The 15,752-nt window shown below is 43.7% G+C and overlaps 1 protein-coding gene across 2 annotated transcripts in view; it reads right to left on the reverse strand.

Annotated features, from left to right (window-relative positions):
• The window catches only part of LOC117524426 (radixin), a 111,588-nt gene extending 102,109 nt beyond the window's left edge, over nucleotides 1–9,479 (reverse strand). The window contains exon 1 of one of the 2 annotated variants that reach the window (XM_034186202.1): nucleotides 9,264–9,479. Coding sequence is in view for 1 of the 2 variants with exons in the window: in XM_034186201.1 (XP_034042092.1) it covers nucleotides 9,108–9,222 (115 nt within the window). In the remaining variant the exon portion in view is untranslated. The other variant, XM_034186201.1, reaches the window with a different exon arrangement.
• Nucleotides 9,480–15,752: the final 6,273 nt, after the last annotated feature.

Consider the following 15,752-nt stretch of genomic DNA (forward strand, 5'->3'; position numbering starts at 1 on the left):
TAATTAACTTTAGTCTGTGAAGAAGATTCCCCATTTACATGAACAAACTGTAATCTATTAGACAAATATGATTCAAACCACCGCAGCGCAGTGCCTTTAATACCTATGACATGCTCTAATCTCTGTAATAAAATTTTATGGTCAACAGTATCAAAAGCAGCACTGAGGTCCAACAGAACAAGCACAGAGATAAGTCCACTGTCCGAAGCCATAAGAAGATCATTTGTAACCTTCACTAATGCTGTTTCTGTACTATGATGAATTCTAAAACCTGACTGAAACTCTTCAAATAGACCATTCCTCTGCAGGTGATCAGTTAGCTGTTTTACAACTACCCTCTCAAGAATCTTTGAGAGAAAAGGAAGGTTGGAGATTGGCCTATAATTAGCTAAGATAGCTGGGTCAAGTGATGGCTTTTTAAGTAATGGTTTAATTACTGCCACCTTAAAAGCCTGTGGTACATAGCCAACTAACAAAGATAGATTGATCATATTTAAGATTGAAGCATTAAATAATGGTAGGACTTCCTTGAGCAGCCTGGCAGGAATGGGGTCTAATAAACATGTTGATGGTTTGGATGAAGTAACTAATGAAAATAACTCAGACAGAACAATCGGAGAGAAAGAGTCTAACCAAATACCAGCATCACGGAAAGCAGCCAAAGATAACGATACATCTTTGGGATGGTTATGAGTAATTTTTTCTCTAATAGTCAAAATTTTGTTAGCAAAGAAAGTCATGAAGTCATTACTAGTTAAAGTTAATGGAATACTCAGCTCAATAGAGCTCTGACTCTTTGTCAGCCTGGCTACAGTGCTGAAAAGAAACCTGGGGTTGTTCTTATTTTCTTCAATTAGTGATGAGTAGGAAGATGTCCTAGCTTTACGGAGGGCTTTTTTATAGAGCAACAAACTCTTTTTCCAGGCTAAGTGAAGATCTTCTAAATTAGCGAGACGCCATTTCCTCTCCAACTTACGGGTTATCTGCTTTAAGCTACAAGTTTGTGAGTTATACCATGGAGTCAGACACTTCTGATTTAAAGCTCTCTTTTTCAGAGGAGCTACAGCATCCAAAGTTGTCTTCAATGAGAATGTAAAACTATTGACGAGATACTCTAACTCCCTTACAGAGTTTAGGTAGCTACTCTGCTCTGTGTTGGTATATGACATTAGAGAACATAAAGAAAGAATCATATCCTTAAACCTAGTTACAGCGCTTTCTGAAAGACTTCTAGTGTAATGAAACTTATTCCCCACTGCAGGGAAGTCCATCAGGGTAAATGTAAATGTTATTAAAAAATGATCAGACAGAAGGGAGTTTTCAGGGAATACTGTTAAGTCTTCTATTTCCATACCATAAGTCAGAACAAGATCTAAGATATGATTAAAGTGGTGGGTGGACTCATTTACTTTTTGAGCAAAGCCAATAGAGTCTAATACTAGATTAAATGCAGTGTTGAGGCTGTCATTCTCAGCATCTGTGTGGATGTTAAAATCGCCCACTATAATTATCTTATCTGAGCTAAGCACTAAGTCAGACAAAAGGTCTGAAAATTCACAGAGAAACTCACAGTAACGACCAGGTGGACGATAGATAATAACAAATAAAACTGGTTTTTGGGACTTCCAATTTGGATGGACAAGACTAAGAGACAAGCTTTCAAATGAATTAAAGCTCTGTCTAGGTTTTTGATTAATTAATAAGCTGGAATGGAAGATTGCTGCTAATCCTCCGCCCCGGCCCGTGCTACGAGCATTCTGACAGTTAGTGTGACTCGGGGGTGTTGACTCATTTAAACTAACATATTCATCCTGCTGTAACCAGGTTTCTGTTAGGCAGAATAAATCAATACGTTGATCAATTATTATATCATTTACCAACAGGGACTTAGAAGAGAGAGACCTAATGTTTAATAGACCACATTTAACTGTTTTAGTCTGTGGTGCAGTTGAAGGTGCTATATTATTTTTTCTTTTTGAATTTTTATGCTTAAATAGATTTTTGCTGGTTATTGGTGGTCTGGGAGCAGGCACCGTCTCTACGGGGATGGGGTAATGAGGGGATGGCAGGGGGAGAGAAGCTGCAGAGAGGTGTATAAGACCACAGCTCTGCCTCCTGGTCCCAACGCTGGACAGTCACAGTTTGGAGGATCCAAGAAAATTGGCCAGATTTCTAGAAATGAGAGCTGCTCCATCCAAAGTGGGATGGATGCCGTCTCTCCTAACAAGACCAGGTTTTCCCCAGAAGCTTTGCCAATTATCTATGAAGCCCACCTCATTTTTTGGACACCACTCAGACAGCCAGCAATTCAAGGAGAACATGCGGCTAAACATGTCACTCCCGGTCCGATTGGGGAGGGGCCCAGAGAAAACAACAGAGTCCGACATTGTTTTTGCAAAGTTACACACCGATTTAATGTTAATTTTAGTGACCTCCGATTGGCGTAACCGAGTGTCATTACTGCCGACGTGAATTACAATCTTACCAAATTTACGCTTAGCCTTAGCCAGCAATTTCAAATTTCCTTCAATGTCGCCTGCTCTGGCCCCCGGAAGACAATTGACAATGGTTGCTGGTGTCGCTAACTTCACATTTCTCAAAACAGAGTCGCCAATAACCAGAGTTTGATCCTCGGCGAGTGTATCGTCGAGTGGGGAAAAACGGTTAGAGATGTTAACGGGTTGACGGTGTACACGGGGCTTCTGTTTAGGGCTACGCTTCCTCCTCACAGTCACCCAGTCAGCCTGCTTTCCCGACTGCCCGGGATCTGCACTGACTACAGGGGCCTGGCTAGCTGTAGAATTTTCCACGGTGCGGAGCCAAGTCTCCAATTCGCCCAGCCTGGCCTCCAAAGCTACGAATAAGCTGCACTTATTACAAGTACCGTTACTGCTAAAGGAGGCCGAGGAATAACTAAACATTTCACACCCAGAGCAGAAAAGTACGGGAGAGACAGGAGAAGCCGCCATGCTAAATCGGCTAAGAGCTAGTAGCTACGCAACCTAGCGGATTCCTAAAAACACGCAAAGTGAATAATGTGTAAATAATTTAGAGGTGATTCAGCAGAAGGAGTGCTTTAGTTAAGGCACCAGACAGGCCATGAAGCAGCACAGGTAACGCACGGCAACAGCGAATGCACGACAACGGTGCTAAAAAATAAAATAAAAACGAAAGCGTTAGCAAGCTAGTTAGCTTGCCAACGCTGATGAAAGTTAGCTGATGAAAGTGCTCCGTCGCGATGTTTCGACCGTTAGAGGTCTTCTTTAGGCGTTGGAGCACGGTGAAAAAGTTAAAAAAAAAAAAAAAAAGTAAAAAGTAAAAAAGTCTTGAAAAAGACTGTTAGTTCAAAGTCCAAAGCAGCAGGTAGCAGTCTCTGTGTAAACAGTTCCAACAGAGAGCCAAAATTCTGATGCAACGTCTTCCCATCACCTGTAGATGATGGAACTCCTAAATTCCTTGCAGTTGAACATTGAGAAACATTGTTCTTAAACTGTTGGACTATTTTTTCATGCAGTGTTTCACAAAGTGGTGATCCTAACCCCATCTTTGCTTGTGAACGGCTGAGCCTTTTGGGGATGCTCCTTTTATACCCAATCATGACACACACAATTAGTGTCCTCAGTTCCCAAACGCTTATTGAGTGTTGTTAGAAGGAAAGGTGATGTAACACAGTGGTAAACATACCACTGTCCCAGCTTTTTTTGGAACATGTTGCAGACATCCATTTCAAAATGAGCAAATATTTGCACAAAACAATAAAGTTTATCAGTTTGAACATAAAATATCTTGTCTTTGTGGTGTATTTAATTCAATATAGGTTGAAGAGGATTTGCAAATCATTGTATTCTGCTTTCATTTACATTTTACACAATGTCCCAACTTCACTGGAATTGGGGTTGTAATACATCAAATTTGTGATAACATGGTATCTCAAGGACATGTCGTATGTTTTTTAACATCCCAGTTAGCAACACAACATGAAAGTATTCATGATTGTAAGTCTTTCCGTGCACGTGCTTATAATTAGTGGCCTCTGATGTTTTTTATTCCTCTCCCTGAGCAAGTTAACAGGTGCATTTCCGAAAAATGTCTCACTCTGCAATTCTCAGCATGTGACATACTTATTAGCAAAACAGAAACATCTGATAGCTGACAGAACGAGGGAAACAAATGTGGTTATGTCTTATTTAAAAGTGATGGCTCGGATTTACAGAGGAGACGACACACTTCACCCTGAAACGCTTAAATTTTCAGAGTCTATCAGATTTTAGAACCTAAAGTGTCGTGACGCTGCTGTGAACATGACGTGGACTGTCTCCACCACAGACTGCCTAGACGTACAGATTTATGTCACATATTGGAAGGAAGACAGTATTTTCAGTTGATAATGGACTCTCTATCTACGTGCCACAATCGTGATAGAATTTGAGTTGAAGGCAGAGCTGGGATCGGACATTATGCGTCTGCGCTCGCCGCTTGTCGTCAGGTTCTGAGGACAAGCGGACCTAGACATTATTCTCTGGCCGGCCATCCGTACCTGAAAATGATCTCTGGCTGTCCATCCGAGTGAGGACAAGTGGACCTTTTACTTGGCCCTCACATACGCTGCTTTTTGTTGTGGACTTACTTGGAAATCTTTTCACTGGGTGAGTGGAATGTTAATTTTTTTCATCTTATGCTTTGTGTTCCTTTCAATGGAGCTTTCAATGAAAGTAAAACAGTTTTTGACTTTGAGAGAGTCTGGATGTGTGTTCAGCAGCTGTTTTAACGTGCTGCTCAGCTGTTTTATTGCACTGTGTTCACTGCCTCAGTTTTTAATGTTGGCAGCTACATTCCATTGACGCACACGCTGGGATGCTTCTAATAGTTACGTCACTTGTCGGAAACACACGAGTACTTTGTTTTCGGAAGTCTTCGTAGCTCTTTGCTGCGAATGCCGTACAGAAGTGTGCAAAGCAATCCTGGTGGATCACTGGATGGTCGGTAACAGCCTAAATCCTTATTGTTAAGATTTCTGTGCGACATGTCCTTTAAACATACTATATACTAAAAGTTCCCTCTCTCCATAATTTCTTTTTAATGTAAACAGTCTGTTTTCTTTCTGATTTACAGTGACTAAAACATATCACACGACAAGCTGAAACCCAAAATCCTTATTGAACCATAATTCTGTGTACCGTAACACCCCTCCAACATGGCGATTTGAAGATTCAAACTTTTCACTGTAATTGCACAGAGACAAGACAGTGAAATGTCTCAGACACTTTTTCCTGTTTTTCAGAATAGCATTTTTACTCTCTTATAGGTTTTTGATTTTGCTTGGTAAGGGCCCGGACAGACAGCACACGATGACAACTGAACGAAGGAAAAAAGTCACAAAGTGTCGCGAAAAGGTGGATGAATGATCCTGCAGTTCTCCCATCACCGAATAGTCTGCAAATCAAGAGCACCAAAAGTAATGAAACAAAACCGAAACTAACAAAAGAAAAAGGAAGCGAACGGCGACCTTGACGCTTTCAAAAAAAAATCAATATGAAACATTCATGATAACGTGACTGACAGCCCAAGCGCAGCCAGCCACTTCCTCAAGTCTGCAGCACCTGCAAGTGTGGGATCTGGTTGTCTTGACAATGTGTGTGCAGCCACAACGTGTGCAAATCTAGTTACAATAGTTGGTAAAACTTTCTTGCTGCTATTGTTTCTGTGTGAAAACGTTGCTTTTCGTCCCACACATGGATTAGTCACCGTCAGCTCGTCTGAGCTTTAGTTATTGATCCGTTCAGATATTAACGGTCATGCAAGACATCGGACTTGGGAGGTTGGATGACAATCAAACGAAACGCTAGGGTAGGTGATGGTCTAGTGGTTAAGGCATTGGGCTTGAGACTGGAAAATCACTAAGGGCCCTTGGGCAAGGTCTTTAATCCCCTGTTGCTCCCGGTGTGTAGTGAGCACCATGTATGGCAGCACCCTGACATCGGGGTGAATGTGAGCCATTATTGTAAAGCACTTTGAGCATCTGATACAGATGGAAAAGCGCTATATAAATGCAGTCCATTTACCATTTAACGCTGACGTTACTGAAACTACACAAACAATGATGAAGACAGAAAGAGACGGAAGAAAAACACAATACAAACAAACTGAGGTTGTCATTGGGATTCATTCACATTTTTCAACAGTTTGAAAATTCTGATGAAGAACCCCAGCTACAGGAACGAAGATGGACAAACCATGTCCCGATGGTCCCGAAGAGGGTTAAACCATGTCCCAAAAGTCAACGTAAGTCCAGATTTCTTGTTTTATTTTGTCTTTGGTGTCCTTCGTTAGTGCCGTGTGACCGGGGCTTTTGGGGTACTGCTAAGTGATGCTCTTAAAGAGGAACTTCGGTTTGAAGATTTGTGTCTGTCTCTTTAGTTTGTTATTTTAGATAAAACATGAAGTTGCAGGAAATTCAGTATTTTAACATTTCCCATAATCCTCCTGACAGCCCCCTGCACTTCCCAGAATGCACCGTGGCAGAGTTCTGGCGTCTCACAGCGCATGTAAACAATGGCTTGTGAGGATGTGGATGGCGTTGATCCAGTGAGTTCACAGGCGATTATGATGATGACACGTTCTCCCAAGTTGAGAGGGTTATCTGGAGGAGGTGTAGCACCTGTGATGGACTTCTGCTGTGGCCCGATGTCTTGTTGTCCATACTTCACGAGGTTTGTTTACACTGTGCCCTGAACCGGAACTCTGAAACTGACCGCTCGCGTGAGTCATGGACCACAAGATTCACAACTGCAAAACAGCAAATGGCCTTTAATTGTATTTGAAAAAGGAAAAAAAAAAATGTGATAGCTTTCCCCCAAACCACCTTTGTACACCAGTGCAGCATTATTGTACTTTAAGTTTCTGAAGATAGCTCTGGAAAATGAGTAATATAATAAAAGTATACCCCCCATCATAGTAGTTTATTTTATAGATTATACTGATTGAATTTACAAGCAGGTTGTCCAACACATCTGTTTAGGCTTACAAATGACAGGCTTTCAGCTGTCCCAAATTTTTTCGATGAATCTGGGAAAGATCTGCTTTGGGAATTGGCACAAGTTGTACACCAGGTGCCCTTCCTGACACCACTCCAGTTATTTACACACACACACACACACACACACACACACACACACACACACACACAAAACTGCTGGCATTCCTAAACAGTCCCCTAGCCAAGTACTAATCAGGACCTTCCGTGTTTCATTTCTGAGACTTGACAGGTACAGGTGTGCACCGAGCAGCAGATCCATCCATTAATTTTCTGAACCCATTTATTCTAGTTAAATGGTCACAGGGGGCCTGAATCTATTTTAGTAGTCATAGAGAGAGACAGAATCCACTCTGGACAGCCCACCAGCGGGGTGCACGTGTAACCAATAGATGCAAAAAAGCAACAACAAAAAAGTCCAATTTTCTCTCCTTAAAAACATTATACCAGAATATCATCATACAGTGTACTTCCATGGGGTACAGACGAGGGTGACCATATTTTGATTACCAAAAACCAAGACACCTGGCCCAGCAATGAGATACTTAAATGACACTCTGTTGACAGTGGGTACTAATCGGCAGAACCAGAACGATAATACAACTGACGGAATGTTTAACAGAACAGCACCTTCTATGCCCCCTACTCTCAAAATATTGATAACCAATCACAAGATAATGCCCCCCTCCCTGTCATGTTCAAAGCACAAACATATATGTTTTCTGTCCCAAATACCACTAATCACCGGAATAGCAGATCACCACATTGGAAAATTTACCCTCACTAACACTAGATGGCACCACACAAGATCCCGTTCTGCCATTACGTCACTATTCTGTCAAGAGTTTGGGGCTTCTCATCCTGACCTATAGCTTTATATCAAGGGTACCCAAGTTCGGTCCTCGAGATCTACCTTCCTGACACTCTTAGTTGTCTCCCTGCACCAACACACCTGAATCCAACGAAAGGCTCATTAAAAGCCTGCTAACATGTCTCATTAGATTCAGGACCGAACTTGGGCAACCCTGCTTTATATAGTGGCTAAATAATTTGATTACTTTCATAGTGAGACCTGATCATCTCAATACATGTTTTGGGTGTAATATGTGCAAAAACAATCCATCCCGCCAATTACCAGTTGTTCCGGTTCCATTCCGCCTATAGTTCCGGCGATTAGTAGCTTCTGGAATGTTGGTCAATTTAATGGCCCAATGAAAAATAATGAAAACCAGGGCACTGTCATCACTTTCTAAAAAAACAAACAAACAAAAAAAAGACCCAGGACAGGACATGTCCTGGGAAAACAGGACATTTGGTCACCCTAGTATAGACTCACTGAAATCCACCAGCTGGTTGAAGAAGAGTTGTTTACAAATTGAATACCATATAATACACTTTAGTACTACTAAAACAACAGCCCACTTAGCTCTTACTGCATATCTTCATATGGTACAGTCCTATTGTGTAAAGTTTAATTAAAATCCAACATCCGGTTTAGTAGGAGTGATGTTTAAAAAGGCTGGTGACGGGTCCTACATATAAACTACCAAGTTGCTTATTTCTCTCAGCAAATCTGGCAACAAAGTCCAGCATCACACGGGCGCGCGACGTCAGGACCAGTTTTTGTGCAGGTTCAGTTTCTCCACCAGAACAAAACTCTGAACTTGTTTGAGAAACAAAGGTCACTCACACAGGAAACAAACTACAATTCATCATGCAGAAGACGTATTTTAAGAGAGGAAAAAACAAAAAAAAAGACCTGATGTGTTGACACACTTGTTGCATTTGGAACCTATTTGCCTGAAAGGCGCAAAAATAGCGGAATTTGAGAAGCCAGCCAAAATATTTCCGCGAGTTCAGACCACGATAGCCCGGCTGTCGGTGGAGGCTTGTGTTCAGAAAGTTAAGGAGGACGGTGTTTGCGCTAAAGCCGCAGTCTGTCAGTAACGTTTAGCGGCGGGGTGCCGCTGACAGCGCCCGGGCCGAAAAACAACAACAAAAAAACCACCAGGAATAAAATAAAAACCCGCGTCCTGCCGCGGAACGTTTCGACCGAAGAAAGCGGTTTACTCACCCGGTACACGAACGTGTAACACACAAAATGTGAGCCTCACGCCGCCTGTCAGGCTGAAAGCGCCGCGATAAGAGGCGGCCTGCCGGCAGCCGCCGGGGAGAGGAAAAAATAACATCGACTGCTGCCAAGAGGCTGAAAGGAAGCAGCTCAACTCACCTCTGTGACGCCTGCCTGCGCTCAGGACGTGTCCGGCTGCTCCCCTCCAGCCGGCGGCGTCTCTTTATAAGTCCACGGGGAGTAAAAATAGAGCGCTTCGCCTCCCGGTGCCCGCAGTGATGATGCAGACTGCGGCGTGGACGCTCCCACGACCGGAGAAGAGGTGAACACACTCAATATGGCTGACGAACTCACCGTACTGAGCCGTGGCGGTGGTGAGCCCTGCACACTCTCCCCCTCCCTGCTGCAGGGGGTGTTATTAGCTCCTAAAGTTCTTCGTGCCCCAAACAGCAGGGGCGTAGGCAGCATAATCTGCAGGGGGGGCTCTGGAGATCACCCCAGCTTTAAAGGACCATACCGCTATTTGTATCTTGGCTGCTAATTGGACAGTGCAGTCTCGTTTGAGGGCGGGCGCTAAAGGCTAAAATATGATGCATATTGCACCTCGGAGGGGTCGCCGCACTGCGAGATCTCAGTAACATTGAGAACTGCATTGAGACGCTCTGATCGGGCTGCACTTTAACCGCTGCACACGGACAACACCATTAACACTGCAACATAAAACTATTCTTATATTGTGCCAAAAACTCTTGTGAATATATTCTGTGGGTTTATAGACGTTGTTATTGCGCTTGCTTTATGTAAACATGCGAGAATCACAGTCTGTCTCTCTGTTATTTTCAATGGGAGCTGCTGTGAGCTTCGCTCGCTTCCTGATCATGTCGTTCTGTGGGAAAGTGAAGTTTGCTCTTTAACGTCTTAATTATTGTTCTTTACAACACTGTTTGTCCTCTTTGTTCCAGACTAATATATATAATAAGAGGTCTGTCCATAAACTATAGGTCCTTTTTATTTTTTCAAAAACTATATGGATTTCACTCATATGTTTTTACGTCAGACATGCTTGAACCCTCGTGTGCATGCGTGAGTTTTTCCAAACCTGTCGGTGACGTCATTCGCCTGTGAGCACTCCTTGTGGGAGGAGTCATCCAGCCCCTCGTCGGAATTCCTTTGTCTGAGAAGTTGCTGAGAGACTGGCGCTTTGTTTGATCAAAATTTTTTCTAAACCTGTGAGACACATCGAAGTGCACACGGTTCAGAAAATTAAGCTGGTTTTCGGTGAAAATTTTAACACCTGATGAGAGATTTTGAGGTGATACTGTCGCTTTAAGGACTTCCCACGGTGCGAGACGTCGCGCAGCACTCCCAGGCGCCGTCGTCGGCCTGTTTCAAGCTGAAAACCTCCACATTTCAGGCTCTATTGATCCAGGACGTTGTGAGAGAACAGAGAAGTTTCAGAAGAAGTCGGTTTCAGCATTTTATCCGGATATTCCACTGTTAAAGGAGATTTTTTTAATGAAAGACGTGCGGACGGGTCCGCGCGTCGGCTCGCAGCCGCCGCGACGCTCCGCCACAGGAAAAACACCTCTGTTGGAAGACTTAAGGACAAGTTGGAACATGTCCAGTTGTCCAGCCGGCGCGGTGCGACGGCACAGGAAAAACACCTCCGTGTTGATAACCATTTGTAAAATCCAGGCAGCTTTTGATGGCTTTCAGTGGAGTGAGTATATGAGAAATTGTTTAACAGCTGGACATGTTCCAACTTGTCCTTAAGCAGTGTTGCCACAGTTACTTTGAAAAAGTAACTTAGTTACTTTACTGATTACTCAATTGTAAAAGTAACTTAGTTACTTTACTGATTACTCAATTGTAAAAGTAAATAAGTTAAATTACTAGTTACTTTTTTAGTTACTTTTCCCAGCTGCCGACAACAACCCTCTGCCACCTCAACATGACAATGATACCTGTTTTGCCAAAACTCACTTTATAGTCACCCTTTCTTGACTTCAATGAAAATAAATACTTGTTTTATAAAAAGTAAAATAAAGACGTCTTTCTTGACCTCATATTTAACTGTTGACAGCACTGTAACAGTAAAACTTGCAATTTCGAGCCTACATTGTTTATAAAGGTAACTATTAAATTCTAACATTTTTCTAACATTTAAATTCTCTCTAAACATTTTACTTGTCGAAATTATTATTATTTTAAGCAATATTAGTTGTAGTAAAAAACGGCTTCAAAATTGCACCTTTAATCTAGGGGTGTTGGGGGGGCACATCCTTGCCCCACGCCCCCATTCCATCTAGATTCGCCCCTGCTTTGGCGTTTGAGCACAAAGAATGGATAACATTTATTTATGCAGAAAACAGGACCAGATTTACAGGTAAGAAAGTTTTATTGCGTTTTCACATCATGTGGTCCTCAGAAAGAGAGTTTAGGTGCATTTGAGTGGAAAATAGTGTTAGTTGTTGACACGTCGCGGAGGATCAGCTGTTTTTAACGAGACGATACAGAGCGGCTCAGCTCAGAATTCTAAATAAAGGAGGGGAAAAAGTATAAAAATGTCTTTGTAAAGCTCAGTGCAGGTGTGCTGATCACCGCACTTTAAGAGGTGAGGACGAGTCGAGCAGCTGCAAAAAACCGCGGATTAAAAGCTCACAGCTCGCTTAAAGTGGGCAGTTCAGTCGAACCCCGACCTCCTGCCCACAGACCAAGTTTAATGCTGCTATCGACCCACAATGAAAAATAATAGTAGCGCACAGTGACATGGAGAAGTAACTTTAATCTGATTACTGATTTGGAAAGATTAACGCGTTAGATTACTCGTTACTAAAAAAAAGTGGTCAGATTAGAGTAACGCGTTACTAAGTAACGCGTTACTAAGTAACGCGTTACCGGCATCACTGTCCTTAAGGCTTCCAAAGGAGGATTTTACAAATGGTTATCAACATGAAAGACTTGTTAGCAGGCTTTTAATGAAACCTTTTATTGGATTCAGGTGTGTTGGAGCAGGGAGACAACTAAGAGTATCAGGAAGGTAGCTCTCGAGGCCCGAACTTGAGCACCCCTGGTCTACAGTTTTGTTATTTTGATATGGTAAACAGTGCTTTACGCAGAGAAAGCAATAGAGTTATCCAGTAACATTCACATGCAAACTAGTGGAGCAATCCTGATAGTTACACACTCTTTGTTTTAGCACGTGAGATTGTCATCAGAGGCGCTCCATCTGCTTTCACTTTCCCTGTATATAATAGCACAGGGCGCACTGAGTATGTACTAATAGTATGTACTCATTGAAGCACCCAGGGGGTTATTCAAATGGGCGAACTAGTAACATATCACTCCTGAAAATGATCTTTGGCTTTTCATGTGAGGTAAATCTTTCCTACGATTGGATTTTGGAAAACCATGTGACAGTGAACTAATTCCGATTGGACACTCACATTGCACACGTCATCACACAGGTTCTATGAGGAGTACAAAGATGGCCGATGGCTGACTCGAAAGTCCGCGGAATTAACTTTTCAGCAAAAAAAAAAAGTAAGTTTCTATCTCATTTCATTCAAAAGTTATTTATAATTTAGTAAAGCTTGGTTTTAGCCGTCGTATACGACGGCAACGGCCCCAGATTTAACAAAAATAATCATTATTATTGGAGGTGAAGAACAACGATGAACAGATGTGTCATGTCTCGATAAAATGTACCAGCTTATATTTCCTCATTCAAATGGAACACAGGCAGGTGTAGGTGTGTGAGTGCCTGCCCTGGACACGATAACAGTACCTGAGTACAAAAGACATCTGTTCTGTCTTTCCAACATCTTTAGATTCATCTGCTAAAAGTGCAAAGACCTCATTCTCCTTCACTTCATTTATAATGGTGGAGTGCACCATTTCTGTTACATCTAAAACTTCATTTTGGATGTGATGTGAAGTATATTTGGCATTATGCAGCCCATTTAATTTTTTCTCAACAACCATGCCATGCTGTGCAAGGAGTTCTAAAATGGCTAAAAAGTTTCCTTTAGTTAGCATCACTTTCAGTCTCCCTGTGGCCTTTGTGTGATATATTCTGAGTGGCAGTTAACAATAACACTTGAACAACACATTTAATGTAATGATTTTTTTTTTTTTTTGTACCAAATTTGTGTACTCTTGTGACATTGATTTCTTTGGAGTGTCTTGGCCAATTTTCTCAAAATCTTTACAAGCTGACGTGGCACTGATGTGCACCTCAGTAGAGGTGGGCAATACCGGGAATTTTGGTATTGATCCGATACCAAGTAAATACAGGCCCAGTATTGCCGCTATCAATACCGATACTTTTTCATATTTAAGCTTCATTGATCCAAAGGATCCAAAAGACCTAGGACAGAATTTCGCCAAACATTGTACGTGACTACAAAATACTTCATTATCACAATCAACATTTTTTGTTTAAAAAATATCACTCAACACAACTTAAAAGAAAATCTCCTGAGGTAGAGGGCTGACAAACCACAATACAAGGGTGCACTGCTCCATGTCGTGTGATTCAGCGCAGCGCTGCTCTTACAGACAGAGAGTGGACTTTGATGAATCTGTGTGTGCAGCAGTCAGTGCATGCGGGAGAGAAAGAAAGCTTGAGTATCAATCTTTTTACACGAGGATCATTCAATATCAATACCAGCATTGGTATTGATATTAGGATCGATCCGCCCACTTCTACACCTCAGATTTAGCATGAGCAGCAAAGCCTCCATCCGTGAACATTACCTTCTTCCAGTTGTTGTACCCTGCATGTGTGAAAGTCTTGACTGTGCTTGGAAAGCTAAAGTGTCTGCAGGTGTAACAGTAAGCAGTGTCCTTGCACTGGGAGTTCTCAGTCCATGTGTGCTGAGTGGACCACGAGGCATTGACATTTCTTCGCCTGTCTCCAAAGGCTGTCCTTGGGAAAACTTTAGTTGTGGCTGGACAGGTGCATCAGCCCTTGATCTGGAGATGTCTAAAGAAGGAAAAAAAAAAAAAAAACACTAAGACATTTCAACCATGTCAATCAATCAATCAATTTTTTTATATAGCGCCAAATCACAACAAACAGTTGCCCCAAGGCGCTTTATATTGTAAGGCAAGGCCATACAATAATTATGTAAAACCCCAACGGTCAAAACGACCCCCTGTGAGCAAGCACTTGGCTACAGTGGGAAGGAAAAAACTCCCTTTTAACAGGAAGAAACCTCCTGTTGTGAAAGTGTCGTGACACAGACCCACAACAGGGGACGTTAATGAACGGACAATGGATAAGCCAAAAAGTAACAATTTAGTGTTGTGAATCGCACAACAACAACAATATGGTGGACTGTCAATCATACACCAGGTGACGTGTGGGCAGGCTCGACGATAGAAGACGCCTGGAGAGAGAAGAGCTGGATCCCCACACAGCTTCCAACACCAACGGAGCTGAAGAACACCGGAGCCGCCAAGCCCTGCGCCCCAGGTGGCCGCTGTCTTCAGCAGTCAGACCCGGTACTGCTGGCAGAGAACAGAGACAGTCCAGATGAGTGTGAGTTCGCACACTCAGTAATCCCACAGTCTGTATTAAGTAAAGGAGGGAAAACCTCCACCTCCAATCACACACACTCGTGCAGCTCCTGGTCAACCACTTATCTGGGTTGGGGTGTGAGGCGAAGCCGTCGCTGTCACACCAAACGCCAATCCCTCAGATAAGGACACACTCCAGGAAAACGGCTGCAACAGAAGTTCAGGTTATTACACACAAAGTGTCAATCAGCAGAGAAATTACCTGAATGGTAGTTGATTTCTCGGTGAGGAGGTGGAGTTGCAGTCCGGTCTTTGTAGTGGTGGTGATGGGTGACAGCTTGTGTTGATTGATGACAGCTGTCACCTCCAGCAAAGCCGACGCCCTCTCGTGCTTGAAGCCCGCACTTCAAGCAGGGCACCATCTTGTGGTGGTGGGCCAGCAGTACCTCGTCTTCAGCGGCCCACACAACAGGACCCCCCCCTCAACGGGCGCCTCCTGGCGCCCGACCAGGCTTGTCCGGGTGCCGCCGGTAGAAGTCGGCCAGGAGGGCCGGGTCCAGGATGAAGCTCCTCTTCACCCAGGAGCGTTCTTCGGGTCCATACCCCTCCCAGTCCACCAAATACTGGAACCCCCGGCCCTTCCGACGGACGTCCAGGAGCCGGCGCACGGTCCAAGCCGGCTCCCCGTCGATGATCCGGGCAGGAGGCGGCGCCGGTCCGGGGGCACAGAGGGGTGACACGTGGTGAGGTTTGATGTGGGACACATGGAAAACCGGGTGGATCCACAGTGAAGCTGGCAGCTTCAGCTTCACTGCGGCTGGACTGAGGACCTTGAGGATAGGGAAAGGTCCGATGTATCTGTCCTTCAACTTTTGGGATTCCACTTGCAGGGGAATGTCCTTTGTAGAAAGCCAAACCTCCTGCCCAGGCTGGTATGCAGGGGCCGGGGCACGCCGGCGGTCTGCATGGTTCTTGGCCCTCGTCCGGGCTTTGAGCAGGGCAGAGCGGGCGGTACGCCACACCCGACGGCACCTTCTCAGATGGGCCTGGACCGAGGGCACCCCGACCTCTCCCTCCACTAGCGGGAACAATGGGGGCTGGTACCCCAAACACACTTCAAATGGG

This window comes from Thalassophryne amazonica, chromosome 14, assembly GCF_902500255.1.
Source record: "Thalassophryne amazonica chromosome 14, fThaAma1.1, whole genome shotgun sequence".
Lineage (NCBI taxonomy): Eukaryota > Metazoa > Chordata > Actinopteri > Batrachoidiformes > Batrachoididae > Thalassophryne > Thalassophryne amazonica.